The 16316-nt window shown below is 33.0% G+C and overlaps 3 protein-coding genes across 3 annotated transcripts; 1 reads left to right on the forward strand and 2 right to left on the reverse strand.

Moving 5' to 3' along the window:
- Positions 1–1073: 1073 nt before the first annotated feature.
- LOC127120750 (uncharacterized) lies at positions 1074–2759 on the forward strand. Its single transcript, XM_051051284.1, has 6 exons — positions 1074–1502; positions 1597–1711; positions 1797–1878; positions 1960–2011; positions 2132–2186; positions 2272–2759. The coding sequence occupies exons 1-6, from the start codon at positions 1125–1127 to the stop codon at positions 2448–2450; spliced, it is 861 nt and encodes a 286-aa protein (XP_050907241.1). The 5' UTR covers positions 1074–1124; the 3' UTR covers positions 2451–2759.
- On the reverse strand, positions 2188–4842 carry LOC127120751 (uncharacterized). The gene is made up of 3 exons (XM_051051285.1): positions 4688–4842; positions 2890–2999; positions 2188–2665 (listed from the first exon to the last, which is right to left on the reverse strand). Exons 2-3 carry the CDS (start codon positions 2966–2968, stop codon positions 2469–2471), a joined length of 276 nt encoding a protein of 91 aa, XP_050907242.1. The 5' UTR covers positions 2969–2999; positions 4688–4842; the 3' UTR covers positions 2188–2468.
- An 8935-nt stretch (positions 4843–13777) lies between these two features.
- Positions 13778–15755, reverse strand: LOC127120752 (mitogen-activated protein kinase homolog MMK2). The gene is made up of 6 exons (XM_051051286.1): positions 15388–15755; positions 15184–15313; positions 14965–15102; positions 14538–14870; positions 14241–14424; positions 13778–14179 (listed from the first exon to the last, which is right to left on the reverse strand). Exons 1-6 carry the CDS (start codon positions 15552–15554, stop codon positions 14004–14006), a joined length of 1128 nt encoding a protein of 375 aa, XP_050907243.1. The 5' UTR covers positions 15555–15755; the 3' UTR covers positions 13778–14003.
- Positions 15756–16316: the final 561 nt, after the last annotated feature.

Consider the following 16316-nt stretch of genomic DNA (forward strand, 5'->3'; position numbering starts at 1 on the left):
CTGTTGTTAGTAACTTCAGCAGATGCAACACGACTCATTCTGTTATTCATTATTCTCTTATAACAAAAGCCTAAACAAGATGATATCTAATGTAGAGTTGTTGTCAGTTCTTATGAAAATGGTGAAAGACAGGGAGTTTATATAGTAATAGAATCCTGAATAAGGTTATTGGAAATTGATATTGGTAGAAGAAGGGTGTAACAGTTCTGTCTCAGTAGTATGGAGGTTAGGGAACATGCCAGCTAATTTATATCAATTTACAAGATTCCTTTCTGCTCAACACAGAACAAGTTGAACCTCTAATCTATAGGTTTGTTTTGAGTGATCCAAAAACTAATCACAGTCACAGGCTTATATAGCTTCAAACATACAATTTTGTTGTTTTCAACCTTTGCTATTGCTAAGGATGAACACGTGCGGGTCAACGCGGTATCTTGAAGCTGTCTTGTCTTGTGTCTGGTAACGAGTTTTAGTCATAAAAGGAGTATATATTTTGTTAATGTTTGGTATGTCAATTAGGTGGGATTCAGGGAAGCAAAGGTTTATTCTTTATATAGTGCCTGCAGGTCAAGCAAATATTAATATTCTTCTTTCTTATGCACAGATAGTAATGTGGAGTCACATGTAACATGAAACTTGTTTTGTATATATTAAACAAGTAAAATATAAAATGCGACAGATAGAAATAGTTTGTCTCCCCAACTTTTCTTGCTTCCTCATTGTTTCTGATAATTTCATTCAATTTTGAATTGGTCTTTTTTGTTGTGGTTGTCTAGATGGTGTTTGCTTGACTCAATTATATAATATCCTGAAGATTCAGTACTGCTTCCTTTATGGATACACACAAGAACATGGACTAGAACTATGTTTTTTATAATGAATAAATCATCATTTTTAATAGGTAAATTATCGTTATCTATACGTGACCATGAAAGGATGAGGTAATATTCTTGGATTTCATGTCAAGGAAGTAAAGCAAATGGAGAAGTTAAACAATCTAGGCATTGATTCTTTGGCCCAATGCTAGAGAAAGCTCTTTCTTCATTTCGTCCGATAGCGATCACTTAGGCAACAATATATTGATTGGTAATGTTCATAGCAATATTTCTCAAGAAAAATTACAAATGGATGTTATAGAAAAATTCCCAACCAGAGCTTTCCACCATTATCCGAGAATAAACTCAGACATCAAAAGGAGACTCACCCTCGGATTTTTGCCAAGCAAAAGAACATGCAACTTGCACAAAAAGATGGAGATACAACAAAGAAGTTTATGTTTCAAGAAGAATGTCCAAAACAAAACTTGGGATAGCAATAGAATTTCAGCCATATTACCAAACAAAGGCCCCAAATCTGGGCAAAATTCAATGTCTCCGGCAGAGATAGTAGATCACTTCTACACATGTATCAATGAGAAAGAGCTGCAACAATTGGATGAATGCATATCTCAAGATGCCTGCTTTTATGACTATACCTTCATCAATCCATTTCAAGGAAAGAAGGTTTGTATCTACAAACATAGTTCTAATAACCTAAAACACTCCTAGTTGAATTGAGTAAATAGCTACACAAGATAATCTAGACATAACATCGCAGGAAGTGATGCATTTCTTACAGCAGCTTACTTCTGGTATGGGCCAGAATGTGAAATTCAGAGTGAGAAACATATGCGAGGGAGATGATTTAACTGTCGCGGCAAAATGGCATTTGGGTCATACTCCTATCCTAGATTAATTTACTACTTTTCTACAATAAATGACATAAGCTTGATGATGATCTTCTTTTTGGTATGGTAGAATGGAAGAACGAACGAATCCCATTCACCAGAGGCTGCAGTTTCTTCCAGTTAGCAAAAGTAGAAGAAAGTGTGACAATTAGGTAAGTAGCAAAACAAATAATTGAATCAGAAGTTTTCTGTTCTGTAAAACATATATATACTCACTATATAATTGAATACAGGAGCGCTGAGATATTTATCGAATCACTAGTCAAACCAGGAAGCATAGTTTTGGTAACTACAAAAACAGAAACCAACTCTTTCAAGTATTCTAATTCTTATACTTCATATCCTATTGTATTTCTATTTCCTTTTGGATTGATTCAATTTGTGTTGTCTTTTCGAGAATTTCAGACCATGTTGAAGACTGTGACCTCATTGTTTGATGACTTTCCAAAAGCAACAGAATGTGGGTCAGAACTCATAGATTTTACATTTACTTCATTTCAATTCAACCGAAAAATATTCATTAACATATGTGTATGTTTCTGCAGGGTTTTTAAGAAGACCTCATTCAATACTAATATGGATGTTGAAAATTTACAACATATTTGTAGCACCTTTCCTTAATCCAATACTAGATGGCTACATAAAGCTATGGAGCTTCATGATACGATTGATTAGCTATGCATTCAGTGTTGCTATGTTTATTTCTAAGAATATATTTAAGTAGAGGGTATGATATCTCACATCACTTGCCGTCATCATCGGCTTTGCGGTTCCACCATGTATCCAACAGTGAGAGAGCAACCAAAGGTCCTATAACAGGAGGAAGTGGGGGAGGCCGGCTATAGGCGACTATAGGGTCAATCATCTCTTTAGTTGCTAGCCCGATTTCGCCAGATTCATTCTTATCTTGTTTTTTAGGTGTTGATGTCGCCAATATACCTAGATCAATACAAGATGTCATTTCATTACTAAACATTGTTTCAATAATTTTCTTATATTTGCAAGTTCTCTCTGTCTAACAAGTTACTGCCAACTGCAATTTCCTTCTAATAGAATGATGTAATAAGTCAAAAAAATGGATGAAAAAACGCTTATTATGAAACTGTTATCTAATCAAGTCAGTCCCAATCAACAGGAATATGAATCAGAGAGATTACACATACCTCGTGATCCATTCACTGGGTACATTGGCTTGAACCTGTTTTTGGCACGCAGCAGTAGAAGTGCAACGAGTCCACGCATGAACTTTATATATAGCTATAAATTTACTCGCCTGCAATTGAAATAAAGAAAACCTTACATTTATGAAATACAAGAACAAAAAAGCAGTCCAACTGTAACCTATGAATTAGTGACACAAACTTGGACACGACTGACATGTTGATAGTAATTAAGATAATGAAATTTTTTTAGAATTTAACCGTGTAAAAAGGATTTTATATCGTCAGAGTTAATTATAGACGTTGAATATTGAAATAAGTTTGATATTTATTTTAAAAATCTATAAAGTATGCAAACGGATGATGATAATGAATTGACATTTGTAAAACTTTTTACATGTATAATAATTAATCCCATTTTTTTAATATAATATGCATCGGTATCACACCTACTTAGAGTGAGACACACGAAACCCTAGCTATGAAGGGTGGACTCCGATACAGACAACAGGATACGATACAGACACTTCAATACTGATAATGTCAAAATATAAGACATCGACTCTGCTATATAAAAGAGTATTTCAATTTTATTTATTCATCTATGATTAAAAAAAGTTGAAAATATTCTAATTAAAATTAATATCTTTAATTTTTTATTGGCAAAATTGTTGTTTCTCAATTTGAAAATTGTGAGATTTGTGTAAGATATATATAAAAGTGTGTTGAAGTAAAGAAAAAAAAAACAAATTTTTGTTTTATATGTTATGAATGTATACGGATGTCAATAATTGATTTGAGTAGCTTAAAAATAAAGAAAAAACTCATTTTTAATGGACATTTTGGGTCAGTCTGTTTTGGCTTTAGAAAAATGGATTTTTTCTTTATATTTTTTAAAATGGATTTTACAAAAGTATTTTTCAAAATATTACAAATCTTTTTAAATTTATTTTTTATAAATTAAAAGATTGAATTGTTCATTCAATACCATAAATATACATTATTGAAGATCAAAACATAATCAAAATCAAAATTTTTTCAAAAAATTGTATCTCAAAAATGATTTTAATGAAAAGTTATTTGAAATAGCTTCAAAATTAAGTGATTTTTTGAAATTTTGATATCCAAATTTTTTTTCGATAAAATGATAAAATAACTAAAATAACCTTCTAAAAATAACTATTCAAACCAAATTTTCATTTGATTTGAAACTTTTATGAAAAGTTTCTTTGTAAATTTCTTTTACACTAAAATATGTAATACTATGAAAAAAAATTTTAAAAAAAATCAAAACAAACCGATCATTTATCAAATACTTGTTTGATTTTTCTAAAACATGCATGACATCACAACACGCATGTATGACACAAACGCGTGTCGGACACCGTAACACGCATACGCATATTCTTAAAGGGGTCCGTGCTTCATATCTAATCAAAGGGTTACAAAATAGACATAGATGGCAAAATGATGGGTTCCCATTTGGTAATAGTGTAAATCTATTTTAGAGACAGAAAAATAAGCAACTGATAACAGTGCTGATTAGTTCTGCAGAAAAGAGAAACTGAAAATGATTGATGAATTTGAATTTAAACATCACAAATACAGTTCTCATGTAGCACAAGCAATTTCAAATTAAACTCTATTTTAAGATAAGAAGAACAAAATTAAAAGGAAAAAAACAAACGAAGCTATGCATAATTTAGGTTCAGATGCATTGAATCTTATGCATAATTTAAAATAGTGAACGGTTTCAACTTTCATGATCGTATAGAGATGCGAGTAGAAGATGAATACTTACAAAAAGTTAAAGTCTCAATGGAGAAAAAGGTTGAACCGTGGGAAGAACAAACAAACAGAGATCAGAACTTAGAAGAAGCAACGAAAACAGAGTCTGAATAAGAAGCGGCAATGGAAATTCTATGATTCGCGAAGTTTCCCAACTGTCAATATACATGCCACGTGTATAACAGATGGCACAACCTAATAAGTGCAATATTTTCATAATGCAACGAAGAAAAATTGAAGATGGTAAAAATATTATATTACTCAACTTGACATTAAAATGGTATTAGATCTTATATATACAAATTATGGTCATAATAAACAAAATTGTATCTTTTGAAATAAAGTTATTTACTGTGTAAAGCAAATAAAATATCACATTAACATCGTGTTTATGATTTAATAATATGGATTTTCTACTTCTAAAATCAAATTTAATTTCTATTATGTCTAAGAGTATCAATGTAAACCAAATAGCCAAAAAAAAATGTTTAAAGTGGATTAAACCAGAGTTTTATGATTAATGATGAAGTGGGGACAGTTTTTCTTTAAAACTTTTAATGAAAGTTTGATTATTAAAAGTACAAGATGAGATAATGCATGAGCCTAACAAATATTTGGAAAGTTATATTGAAAAAGAAGAATCCTACGAAAGATGTTTATGCTTTGATTTTCTGTCGCACGCAAATTAAAAACGAGTTTAAAAATATAGTAAAATGGAAATGATACTCGAATAATTAAATCTCATGTAACTCTAAACAAGACTCCTTCAACCCTTTGAATAAGGTGATACCATTGTTTTTCACTTTTCGATTTGTAATGACTTTTAAACAAAAAATGGGATAATAGGCTCAAGGGATTTTCAAAGGGATATAAATTCAGGGTTGACTTTTTGGTTAGCTGATTAAATAAATAAATAAAATAAAAATAAGTTGCCTTCCCGTCAACCCTTTGATGATGATATTACCTAAGTTGTTTTTTTTCCATCAACCCTTTAATGATGATATTCCTTTCCGTCAACCCTTTGATGATGTCACTCCATAGTAAAGTTCTTTCCGTCAATCCTTTGACGATCACAAATCTTTTATCATCAACCATTTGATGATGATATTCCCTAATTGATATTTTTCTGTCAACCATTTGATGATGTCACTCCTTAGTGAAGTTCTTTTCGTCAACCCTTTTATGATGATTTTACCTATATAAAGTCTTCATGTCAATCCTTTAACGATGATATTACATAAGTTGTTTCTTTTCCATCAACCATTTGATGATGATATTCATTTCCATCAACCATTTGATGATGTCACTCCATAGTGAAGTTCTTTCCATAAATCCTTTGATGACCATAAATCATTTCCCATTAACCCTTTGATGATGATATTCCCTAATTGATTCTTTTTCATCAATCCTTTGATGATGTCACTCCACATGAAGTCTTTTCCGTCAACCTTTTGACGATATCAAATTCTATCTTTCATCAATCCTTTGATGATGATATTCCCCAACCATCTCTCATTGGAGACAAAAACAAAACCCTATAAAAAATCCTAGTACTCGGCTTCATTCCCACTTGCATCATATGCATCACTTCATGCATAACTTTCTCGCAAAAATTGGAAATGTCAAAAATACAATCATATTAATCATTAGCATACCTATGCATAGCATTCCCGTCGAGACAGGAAGCTTTATCAAAGATGAACAAAATTGTTCACATTACTACATGCATCTAAAAATCCCCAGCAATTGCATCCATACACGCATCTTCATGCATCATTCCATGCATGATACTTCCACCCAAAGTGGAATGTCGTACGAAATATCATAACAAATATGACATAATTCAGGATCCAAGTTCAATCATAGTATCCAGGACAATCCTCACTGAAGTTAGCGGTACTTCTCTAAATGAGTTCTTACCCTGCATGTGTTCGTGGAATTATTTCTCAGTAAGTCATTCTTCAACTTTGTGTTGATAATATTTCTCAACTTTTATACTACTCTACTCCCTAAGCAGAGGTTACCGTAAAAAAGTCTATTATGAGTTTTCCCCTACAGAGCTTTGTTAGTAAACCTCCTCCAAAGGGAGTCTTTTTTGGAACTATTTTTCCCAACAGATACGCATTTGAGATACTGCTCTAGTATCCTTGGAGAATCTTAGATACGATTGAGGTATCATTCCATTATTGGAATATCTAGATTATATCATATAAGATACTACTTCCTGGATTCAAAGAATCTCATTGAATTTTGTTTGAGATATTGCTCTAGTATCCTTGGAGAATCTTAGATACGATTGAAGTATCATTCCATTATTTGAACATTTCGATTATATCATATAAGATACTGCTTCGTTGATCCTCAGGGAGTCTCATAAGTTTTTATTTTGTCAAATATCCTCAGAGAATCTTAGATATGCTTGAGGTATCATTCCATTATTGGAATACTTCAATTATATCATATAAGATATTGCTTTGTCGATCCTCTGGAAATCTCGTGCGCTTTCATCTCGTTACCGCTCTAGTATCCTCAAGAATCTTAGATAAGATTGGGATTTCATTCCATCTTCAGAAAGTCTCAATTATATCATAAAAGATATCGTTTTGCCGATTATTAGAGAGTTTTGATTGTTTCACTCACCTTCTAATGACTATTTCACTATATTTCTCACTGCATTCTCATTCATACCTTCTGGTTTAAGGTAATTAAATAGGGGCAACTATCATACCCAAATTTTGTTCGGGCATTTTAAATTCACCTGATACATGTCCATTTGTCCAGTTTTGCATTTTTAGTCTTATGCATTTTTATTATCAAATAAAGTCACTATAATTATGCATATATGTAGGGGTGGCAAAACGGGCTCGGCCCGCTGGGCATGCCTGTTTTGCCCGCACTTTTGTGCGGGACGGACCAAGGATTTAGGTCCTCACCCTCAAATGTGTCCGCCCCGTCCCGCCCCGTTTTTTTCACGGGCTTTTGCTGGCACGTGTATTTACATAAATTTTTGCATTTTTAGGCTTAAATAGTGCAGTGCCCGCGGGCTTTCCCCGCCCCACCCTCACTTTTTTGCGGGGCGGGTCTAAGTTTTAGACCCACATCCTCAACTATGACGGGTCCACCCCGCCCCGCCCCGTTTTTTTGCGGGCTTTTGCGGGGCGGGCATGCCCGTTTGCCACCCCTACATATATGCATATATAGTAAAAAAGTCAGCATAAAGTCAATATTTTACATGTTAAAGAAATTGACTAAAATTATTTTTTTTTCATTATGCATTTTGAAAAATAAAGTCATGATCATTTGATTTATCATCAAAATATCCATTTGAATTTTATTAAGCATTTTCATACATCATAAGAAAATCAATGTTTCTAGAAAGCCCAAAATACCTCTCATTTATTACATCATTATTTCATGCATCATTATTCACTATTTAATTAAATAAATTTCTAGAAGACACTCACACTCTTTGTATAATTCCTAAATTATCATTTTTAGAGTCTATAAATAAAACAATTCTCGTTCACAAATTACACCACCTCATTCACAAAAACTAAGTCAAAACTCTCTTCATTTTTCTCATCATTTTCTTTCAAGTCATTTCTTTGTTTTTATTTAATAGATAGACTCTTATGTTTGTTCTTTATTTAATTCTATTGTATTTTTACTTTTACTTTATTTATTTAGTACCTTAATCATCACCATTTTGCATGGAAACTTAATTGATTTTAAATCAAGAGTTGGAAAGTGTTCTTGAACCTCCATAAGCAAAAATGATTTGTTGTTGTTTAAATAACTCGCATGATTGTTCTTTATTTAATTTTATTGTGTTTTTACTTTTGCTTTATTTATTTAGTACCTTAATAATCATCATTTATGTATGAAAACTCAATTGATTTCAAAATTAAGAGTTAAAAGTATTCTTGAACTTCCATGAACAAAAACGGTGAAATGCAAATTGATGTTTGTTTTACATAAATAATATATTCAATAACTTCTCAACATCACCTCGGGCATGAATCCATAGTTTATTTATCATGAGGGTGGATAAAATGGTCAAATCAATCAAACATATGTTGCTGTATTTTTGTTGATTTTCGAAATTTTTTATTGTTTATTTTCTGATTTTGAATATAACATTATGTTTGTGAGATCGAGTAGATAAATTTTCATTATTTATTTGCTTGATTCCATGAAAAATTGAGAAAGTTATAATATTTTTATGTTTTTATGTTTTCGTTGTAACATTTTTGTTGCTACGAGAATAGTAATCAAATGTAGGGTTGGGGAATATGAAGTCTCCCCACACTCCTTGATTGCTCAATACACCTCTGTGGATCCTCCCCTCTTTTGGGCCTAGATCATTTTTCTAGCTACACCCCAAATTTTCAACTTGTTTTTGCCTTTTGTATATTATTTATTTATTTATTATTGCTTTATTTATTTTTGTTCTTTCTTTTATAAACATTGCTTAATCTCTTCTAGTGTGTATTCAAACTAGCGCTTAAGTCTCCCCCACGAGTATGCAAGTCAACATTTAACCATTAAAATATGATCTAAGCATTTATTCATTAAAATAAACTTCAACCAATCAAACTTATCTTTTCTCGCCCCCGTGCGATCGAAATACTTTTTCAAAAAGAGAGATGCTTAATCATTTCTAATGCATATACAAACTAACGCTTAAGTCTCCACCGCGAGCAGACAAGCCCACATTTAGCCATTAGAATGTGATTTAAGTCCTCACTCATTAAAACAAACCAACAAACTGAAGGAGAATTGCCATCCAAGACGCAGCGGAATTTAAAAATTTCTCCATTTAGTGATCCTTACGAATGGGCATGATCAGTGATAGAATCGTTACCTCTTGTGGTGATTCAAATCTTTGGTGCAGATCTCTTGTAACGATCAAAACCTTGGATACAGATCCACGGAGCGATCCCGAACATTGAACGATGACAACGTCTCTACTTAGTCCACACGAACGGGTTCCTTCAATCTCAGTGCTAGCTGGTACGAATGAAGGCTTTGAGTGAGAGAGAGAGGGAAACGAAATTCCAAGTCTTCACTTGAGTGTTAGTCTGAATTACAATGCTTATACCCAAGGGGTTCTATTTATAGAACCACTTGTGTGGGCTTCAAGCTAAAAAGTCCACTTAAGTGTATTTTGGCCCATATCTTATAATATGCCCAAAATCACTTAAGTATTTGGTACCTTACCATATTTCGTATTCCACTTAAGTGCACCGTACCTTACGATGTTCCTTAGTTACTCTATCTCCCATCAATCTGTCCTTTGTGTGTGACCCTATAGGTTTTCGCGACGTTGGCAATTATATTAAATCACACATTTAACATAATAAACAGTGAGCGGTATCTAGCAACACATCACTGCTACCCAAGACACGAAAATGTCATGTGATCTGACAAAACCTCCTGTGATAATGATTATGTGTATAATTACCCCTTTGCCCTTATGTCTATATTGAACACAAGGTATAGACCGTGTCATCCTTGTCCAGATCAATATTGGGCCCATAGACATTTATCTTGTTACGCAGGATGGGCAAATTACATCTAGGACACTCATGTCCCTCAGCATGCTTTGTGGAGTACTCATCAACTGTCTTTATGGTTATCCAGTTACGGACAATGTTGGATCAGCAATAAAACACTCGACTTTACATCTAGGATCCATAGTGGTTTCAGGTCGAAGAGTGGTATACACCATTATCACCATGAGAATAACTTATGACACTTTGCATAACTTTCTATATAGTATTCTCATAGCAGGTCAATCCGGTATAAATATTACTCTTAATATTCATACCTATATTTAAGACTTGATAACTCTTTATCCATGATCCATGAGATGTGATCATCAATCTACAAACATAACAGTCTGAATGTTTTAATGTTATCCCACTTCACAATAAAGCTCGACTACGGATACTTTAAGAATAGTGTCCTTATTTTTAATGTGATCTCATGATTAAGTCATACTTGATACATTAAACGGACTATCTATTCTAGGGACTTTATTAAACAAACATAATAAAGAAAATGCCTTTTATTATTAATAAATAATTCGATACAAGTACCAAAAGTATTGACCTCTAGGGCTTACACCAACACAAACAAACTGTAGCCTTCCCCCCGAACTATGAATACTCTGATTTCCTTATTGCACTATAAGGATACGTCGGCACGAGATTACGAGATCTTGGCGAGTACAATAATAAAAAAAAAACTTATTTCCCTTTTAGAGGTTTCCTTTCTTTCTCTTTTCGATCTTTTATTCACTTGAAAAAAACAATTAACATAAGTCAACATTCTAAATCGTAAATTAACTAAAAGGTTCTCGTTGAGTACAACGGGCGTGGGAGATGTTAATACCTTCACATTGCCTAATCGACTCCCAAGCCTTGAATTTGGTTGCGACGACCATTTTCTTCTTTCAAGGGTTTTATCGATATTTTTCCATTCCTTCATTGGAATAAATAATGTTTGGTGGCGACTCTGTTCAAATCATTTTTTCCGTGACCATCGCGAGGGATCCTATTTTTCGAGATGCGACAATCCCTAACTCATTCTTTGAGTGAAAGGTGGTTTCTAAAGATGACTTCAAGGATTCCTCTAAGGCATATAATTATTTGGCTTTGGTCTCCACCTTGCCCAACTTAGTCACCCAAGACTCATTCTCCTTTTGCAAGGTCTTAAGTAGCCTTTGGCTCTTAGTATAACTCTCCTCATACATTTGAGCTTCGCTCTCAACTCATTCTCGATCTACTTTTGATTCTCCATGTCGACAATTTCAGCATCAACCCCCTCAACAAGTGATTATCTTTCATATCAAATAGCTTGGGGACGGCTTGGCGTTGAGGACCTTATAGTCCCTAGGAAATTATTCGGAGAAGAAGAGGTGGAAGCTGGTAATCTTGATTGCATCAAAATGAGTCACCCCACAAAGAAAATTAGGAAGGAGGAACCTCACTGCTAGGAGAATTCTTGACATCCACCTCCTCTGAGGTAGGAAAAACAACTCACCCCCCCCCCCCCATGTTTCTGGACTTTGGTCCTTGGTGAGTCAAGAGGCTAGCTTTCAGCCTGCCTTTTGGTCCCTTTGGCAATCACGCCTCAGGATGGCTTTAAGGGATGTGGGTGAGTGTGTGTGTGTGTGTGTGTGTGTGTGTGTGTGTGTGTGTGTGTGTGTGTGTGTGTGTGTGAGAGAGAGAGAGAGAGAGAGAGAGATTTAAAAAATGATATTTTGATATTTTTTGGTAATTTCTGTTTGGGACAAAAAATTGTCTCATGGTTTAGTGAAAGGCAAGAATTTATGTTTTTGTTTAGTCTCTTGTCATTTGTTTTGTGCAATCTTATAATTAGTTTGTGCATCAAACATGGTACAAAAACAGTTGTTATGTCTAGCCCCTCATTTTTTATTGAATCAAACGCATCCTAAAACTGACAAAGTGCCAAAAATTAGTTTGTTGTCAAGTCACATCAATTTTCGTAAGACACGCTTAAGATTTGATTGATAATGAGAAGAAACTGAAAAGAGAGAAATATGTGAGAGGGTGTGAGAGAAGAGAGAAATATAGTTGATTTGATGTATCGAATGGTATAAGAAAAATATATATGTGACATAGAGAAGATTGAAATGTTGATTGTTTTTAAAAGTTCCAAAATACCCTTAATTAAAAATTCTTAATAAAAATCATGTATTAAATAACTAAACTCAAATTTCTATTCTAGTAATTTAATGGAATTTAGTTTATTTTAAGTTAATTAAGATTATTACATTTAATTAATTTCTAATTTTAATTAAAAAAAAGAAAATTAAACAAAGGTAAGGAGGTTTGTTATCTATAACAATATATAAAGGGAAAACTTAGTTTTGGTGTAGTCTGTTTTTCTACCAATTTTATCCTTAGATAACTTACTAAATAACTTCTAGTAACTTCTATTGAAACCACTATTATCTTCTTTCACATAACTTCTTACTATTAACTTCTTATATTACTTCCAATTAAAATTAACATTGAATAAAACAATATCGTATATATTTTCACGTATATTTATTTAAAAAGCGGACAGAGTGTCCGTCGACGCTAGTATAAGATAAAAGAAAAAGTATGGTCATCACATAAATATATTACATAGTAAGAGGTATTAAAGGAAACAAAATTAGTATTCAGCTTTTAGATATTTTCTTCACTAGATAAGAGAGGGTCCAGTGGAGCACATCACCATTTATTTATCTTTGAATTAATTTTTTAATATATACTTGAGAAAAATTAGATGTTTTCTTTACTAGATAAGAGAGAAATAATTTTATATGGGAGAGGATCCTCTAGAACATATCACCGTTCATTTTCAAAATGGGAATAGATTGTCTCGGTTCAAAATAAATTAGTGAAATCTCAATAATTTTTCTCAAGTATATATTAAAAAATTAATTCAAAGATAAATGAATGGTGATGTGCTCCACTGGACCCTCACCCGATAAAAGTTCATCGGAGTCCATGCCTTTTTTTTTTAACTTTTCTCTTTCATCTATCTCTCTTTCATAGAGCATGAATATAGTTGGCCAGATTAGTGTGTCTACACAGTAATTAAAGGCATCATGACAGTGTATTTAGATTTTTGAGAAAGCAAGGCGTGTTTACATATGACCAAGTTCTCACATTTGAGAATGTTCTTTACCTATTTTCACTACCAATAGTATCAATTAGAAGCAATGGGATAAATTGCAAGGTATTTGGTGGGATAGATTATATTGATCTTTAGAAAATGTAATTGAATTGTTAAAAAAAGTATGAAGTGTAATATAATATAAAAAAATAATAAATAATAATGTAAATGATTTATACCGTGGTATAACTTTATTTTATTTTAAAAACGGAGGAGTATTATATCCCTCAACTTTATATTACAATAGTATTAGACCTGTATGTATATACAACTTAGAGTCATAACTGAATACATGAAGAGTTACTTAATAAAACTGACTAATTTTTATAAGGCATTGACAAAGATAAAGGATTAATTGTGTTTAACTGTTAATCATACACCCTAAAGTAATTACTTGTTTTCGGAAGAAGGATATCAAAATAATTATTTAGTATAATCAACACAGCAACTTTTTTAATTTGCAATATTCAACTAGATTACTAATAATTAACCATTTTACATAGTGCCTTAGATGGTTTAGGACTTGACTAAAAGGAAGGGAATTTTCTATAGTTTCCAATAACAGACAGTGTATACAATGGGAATAATGATTATGAAATGCTACATCTTGTTCCATTTACACAAATAAGAAAGAACTATTTAGACAGTGGATCCGGGTTGAACCTCACTGATTCCCTCCAGATGAGTTCTTTGATGTGCTCTACGGTACATGATGGCTGCTCAAAATCAAAACTGAATGGCATGGGAGTCACTGGCTCGTCATTGATGTCATGAAGTGATGATAGATATGGGTGACATAGTGCCTCATCAACTGCAAATCAATGAAAAGATAAGAGAAATTGTATTGTTCAATGAGGAGCGAGTTAATATACCTGTAATTCGTTTGTCGGGATCAAAGATAAGCATTTTCTCTAGCAAGTCCAGAGGCTCGGCCGACATACGAGGACATTTCGCAGAAAGATCTTGCTTCCCAAACTGTGGAAGCTGTCTAAGATACCTTTTCGCATTTTCACTTCGGAGAAATCCAAGGCTCGACTCGTCGGGAGAACCTATTAACTTTTTTGAGCAAAAGGAAAACAAAATGCATATTTCAACAAATAAACTATGCAAGAGATAGGCAATGTAATACATTAACTAGAATGCTTCAAAGGGAAGCACCAAGCAGTTACCTCAGTTATAAGCCTTAATTGATGAACATAATCTTTCCCAGGAAACAAAGGCTGTCTGGTCATGATTTCAGCAAATATACAACCAACCGACCAAACATCGATTGCGGATGTGTACTCTGAACAATTAAGGAGCAACTCCGGGGCTCGATACCATCTAGTAACGACATACTCCGTCATAAAATCTGTTTCAGATGTCGTCCTCGCCAAACCAAAATCCCCAATTTTAAGGTCACAGTTTCCATTCAAAAGTAAATTGCTCGGTTTAAGATCACGATGCAAGACATTCGCGGAATGCACATATTTCAGTCCCCTTAATAGCTGGTATAGAAAGTACTGCAGAATTCAAGAAAAATCTTATATGGAAAGCTCAATTATAAATGAAACTATGCACTTCAAATTCAATAACATGAATAGAGAGAAAGCTTACTTGACAATGATCGAGATTAAGAGGTTGATTCGAACGAATAATCTGATGAAGATCCGTATCCATCAATTCATAAACAATGTAAACATCATTAAAAGCATCCTTTTGTGGAGGTCTTATAATATCCTTAATAGCAATAATCTGTGACAAAATTTCAACATCAGGACATTATAGCATAATAATAATAATGAGCAGAAAGTAAAACCTCTGAAGTTAGAATACATTTTCATGATCCATGTGACGAAGAAGCTTGATTTCCCTCAAAGTCCTCTTAGCATCAATAATGTTATCAAAGGTATTTCCAATTTTCTTGATGGCAACTTCCTCACGAGTATCAGAATTAACCGCGGCACTGAAAAGTCTTTATAACATAAGTGTTTATGTATAAGTTATTTCTAGAACAAACGATAAAGAAGCGAAACTAACCAGACGATGCCATAAGCACCTCTACCGATAGGGCGAAGTGGAGGAACATATTTTGAAGACACTTCAAACAAGTTTCCATACAAACTGTATTGGACGTAACGACCTTTATGAGTGAAAACCTTCTTAGTTGAATCTGTATCATTATCATCTTTGCTTTTGCTATCCATTTTTGGATTCTGTTCAATTCTGTTATCAGGTTGAATTCTTCTCTATAACAAGACTTTTAATTTTCTATTATAATAATCACCCATTGCCACTAGTTGCTTTTGCTATTTGATCATATTGATGTAACAGTATAGGAGAAAATTAAAAGTTAACGAGTTAATAGGCATTTGGATATAATTAATTATGATTACTAAGCTAACTCGTCAACGGATTTTTAAGACCTGGTCATCTAAATATTTCTAATCGACAACTCTGTATTGAGTGAATCTCATTATATGCTTTTAATGGATTCTATGTTAGGTTGGGTAGGTAGGTGCTACTTGCCAAGTGGCTGCCGATTTTATAGATATATTGATAGGATTAGCATAAAATATCATTTGATGATATCTAAGATAAACCATCTACTACAGTTTTTTTTTTATATTTTTTAAAATGAAGGAAACATGAGAGAACATAGTGGAATAATGATAGAAACATAATACAACATAGCTGAATAGAGATTTGGATATTTTACCACGTAACAAAGGTCGATAAAATCTTTATTGACGTTACTACATTCTATTGTACCATGACTAGCCGATGTTAGATTGAGTAGTTCAGAGGAAAAAGCTTAATCTTTGAAGTAGTACTTGTGATTTCTTGTGCCACCATAATTACATAAATGCGTTTCAACCATTGTATCCACAACCATCTTTCATTCTCTAATATATTAACAAGGCTTCTTTAAAGGTTAATCGTTAAGTCGGTGTTCTAAAAGAAAAAAC

The sequence above is a fragment of the Lathyrus oleraceus genome, chromosome 2 (genome assembly GCF_024323335.1).
Source record: "Lathyrus oleraceus cultivar Zhongwan6 chromosome 2, CAAS_Psat_ZW6_1.0, whole genome shotgun sequence".
Taxonomy (NCBI): Eukaryota; Viridiplantae; Streptophyta; class Magnoliopsida; order Fabales; family Fabaceae; genus Lathyrus; species Lathyrus oleraceus.

What these genes read in the sequence shown, in the direction of transcription:
- LOC127120750 (XM_051051284.1), top strand. Translation starts at nt 1,125, where the DNA reads ATGGATGTTATAGAAAAATTCCCAACCAGAGCTTTCCACCATTATCCG. An exon ending in ATCCATTTCAAGGAAAGAAG is followed by an intron (nt 1,503 to 1,596) that starts GTTTGTATCTAC and finishes ATAACATCGCAG; the next exon opens with GAAGTGATGCATTTCTTACA. An exon ending in CTTTCCAAAAGCAACAGAAT is followed by an intron (nt 2,187 to 2,271) that starts GTGGGTCAGAAC and finishes ATGTTTCTGCAG; the next exon opens with GGTTTTTAAGAAGACCTCAT.
- LOC127120751 (XM_051051285.1), bottom strand. Translation starts at nt 2,968, where the DNA reads ATGCGTGGACTCGTTGCACTTCTACTGCTGCGTGCCAAAAACAGGTTC. An exon ending in CCCAGTGAATGGATCACGAG is followed by an intron (nt 2,666 to 2,889) that starts GTATGTGTAATC and finishes GTATTGATCTAG; the next exon opens with GTATATTGGCGACATCAACA.
- LOC127120752 (XM_051051286.1), bottom strand. Translation starts at nt 15,554, where the DNA reads ATGGATAGCAAAAGCAAAGATGATAATGATACAGATTCAACTAAGAAG. An exon ending in AATTAAGGCTTATAACTGAG is followed by an intron (nt 14,425 to 14,537) that starts GTAACTGCTTGG and finishes TGCTCAAAAAAG; the next exon opens with TTAATAGGTTCTCCCGACGA. An exon ending in TCCCGACAAACGAATTACAG is followed by an intron (nt 14,180 to 14,240) that starts GTATATTAACTC and finishes ATTGATTTGCAG; the next exon opens with TTGATGAGGCACTATGTCAC.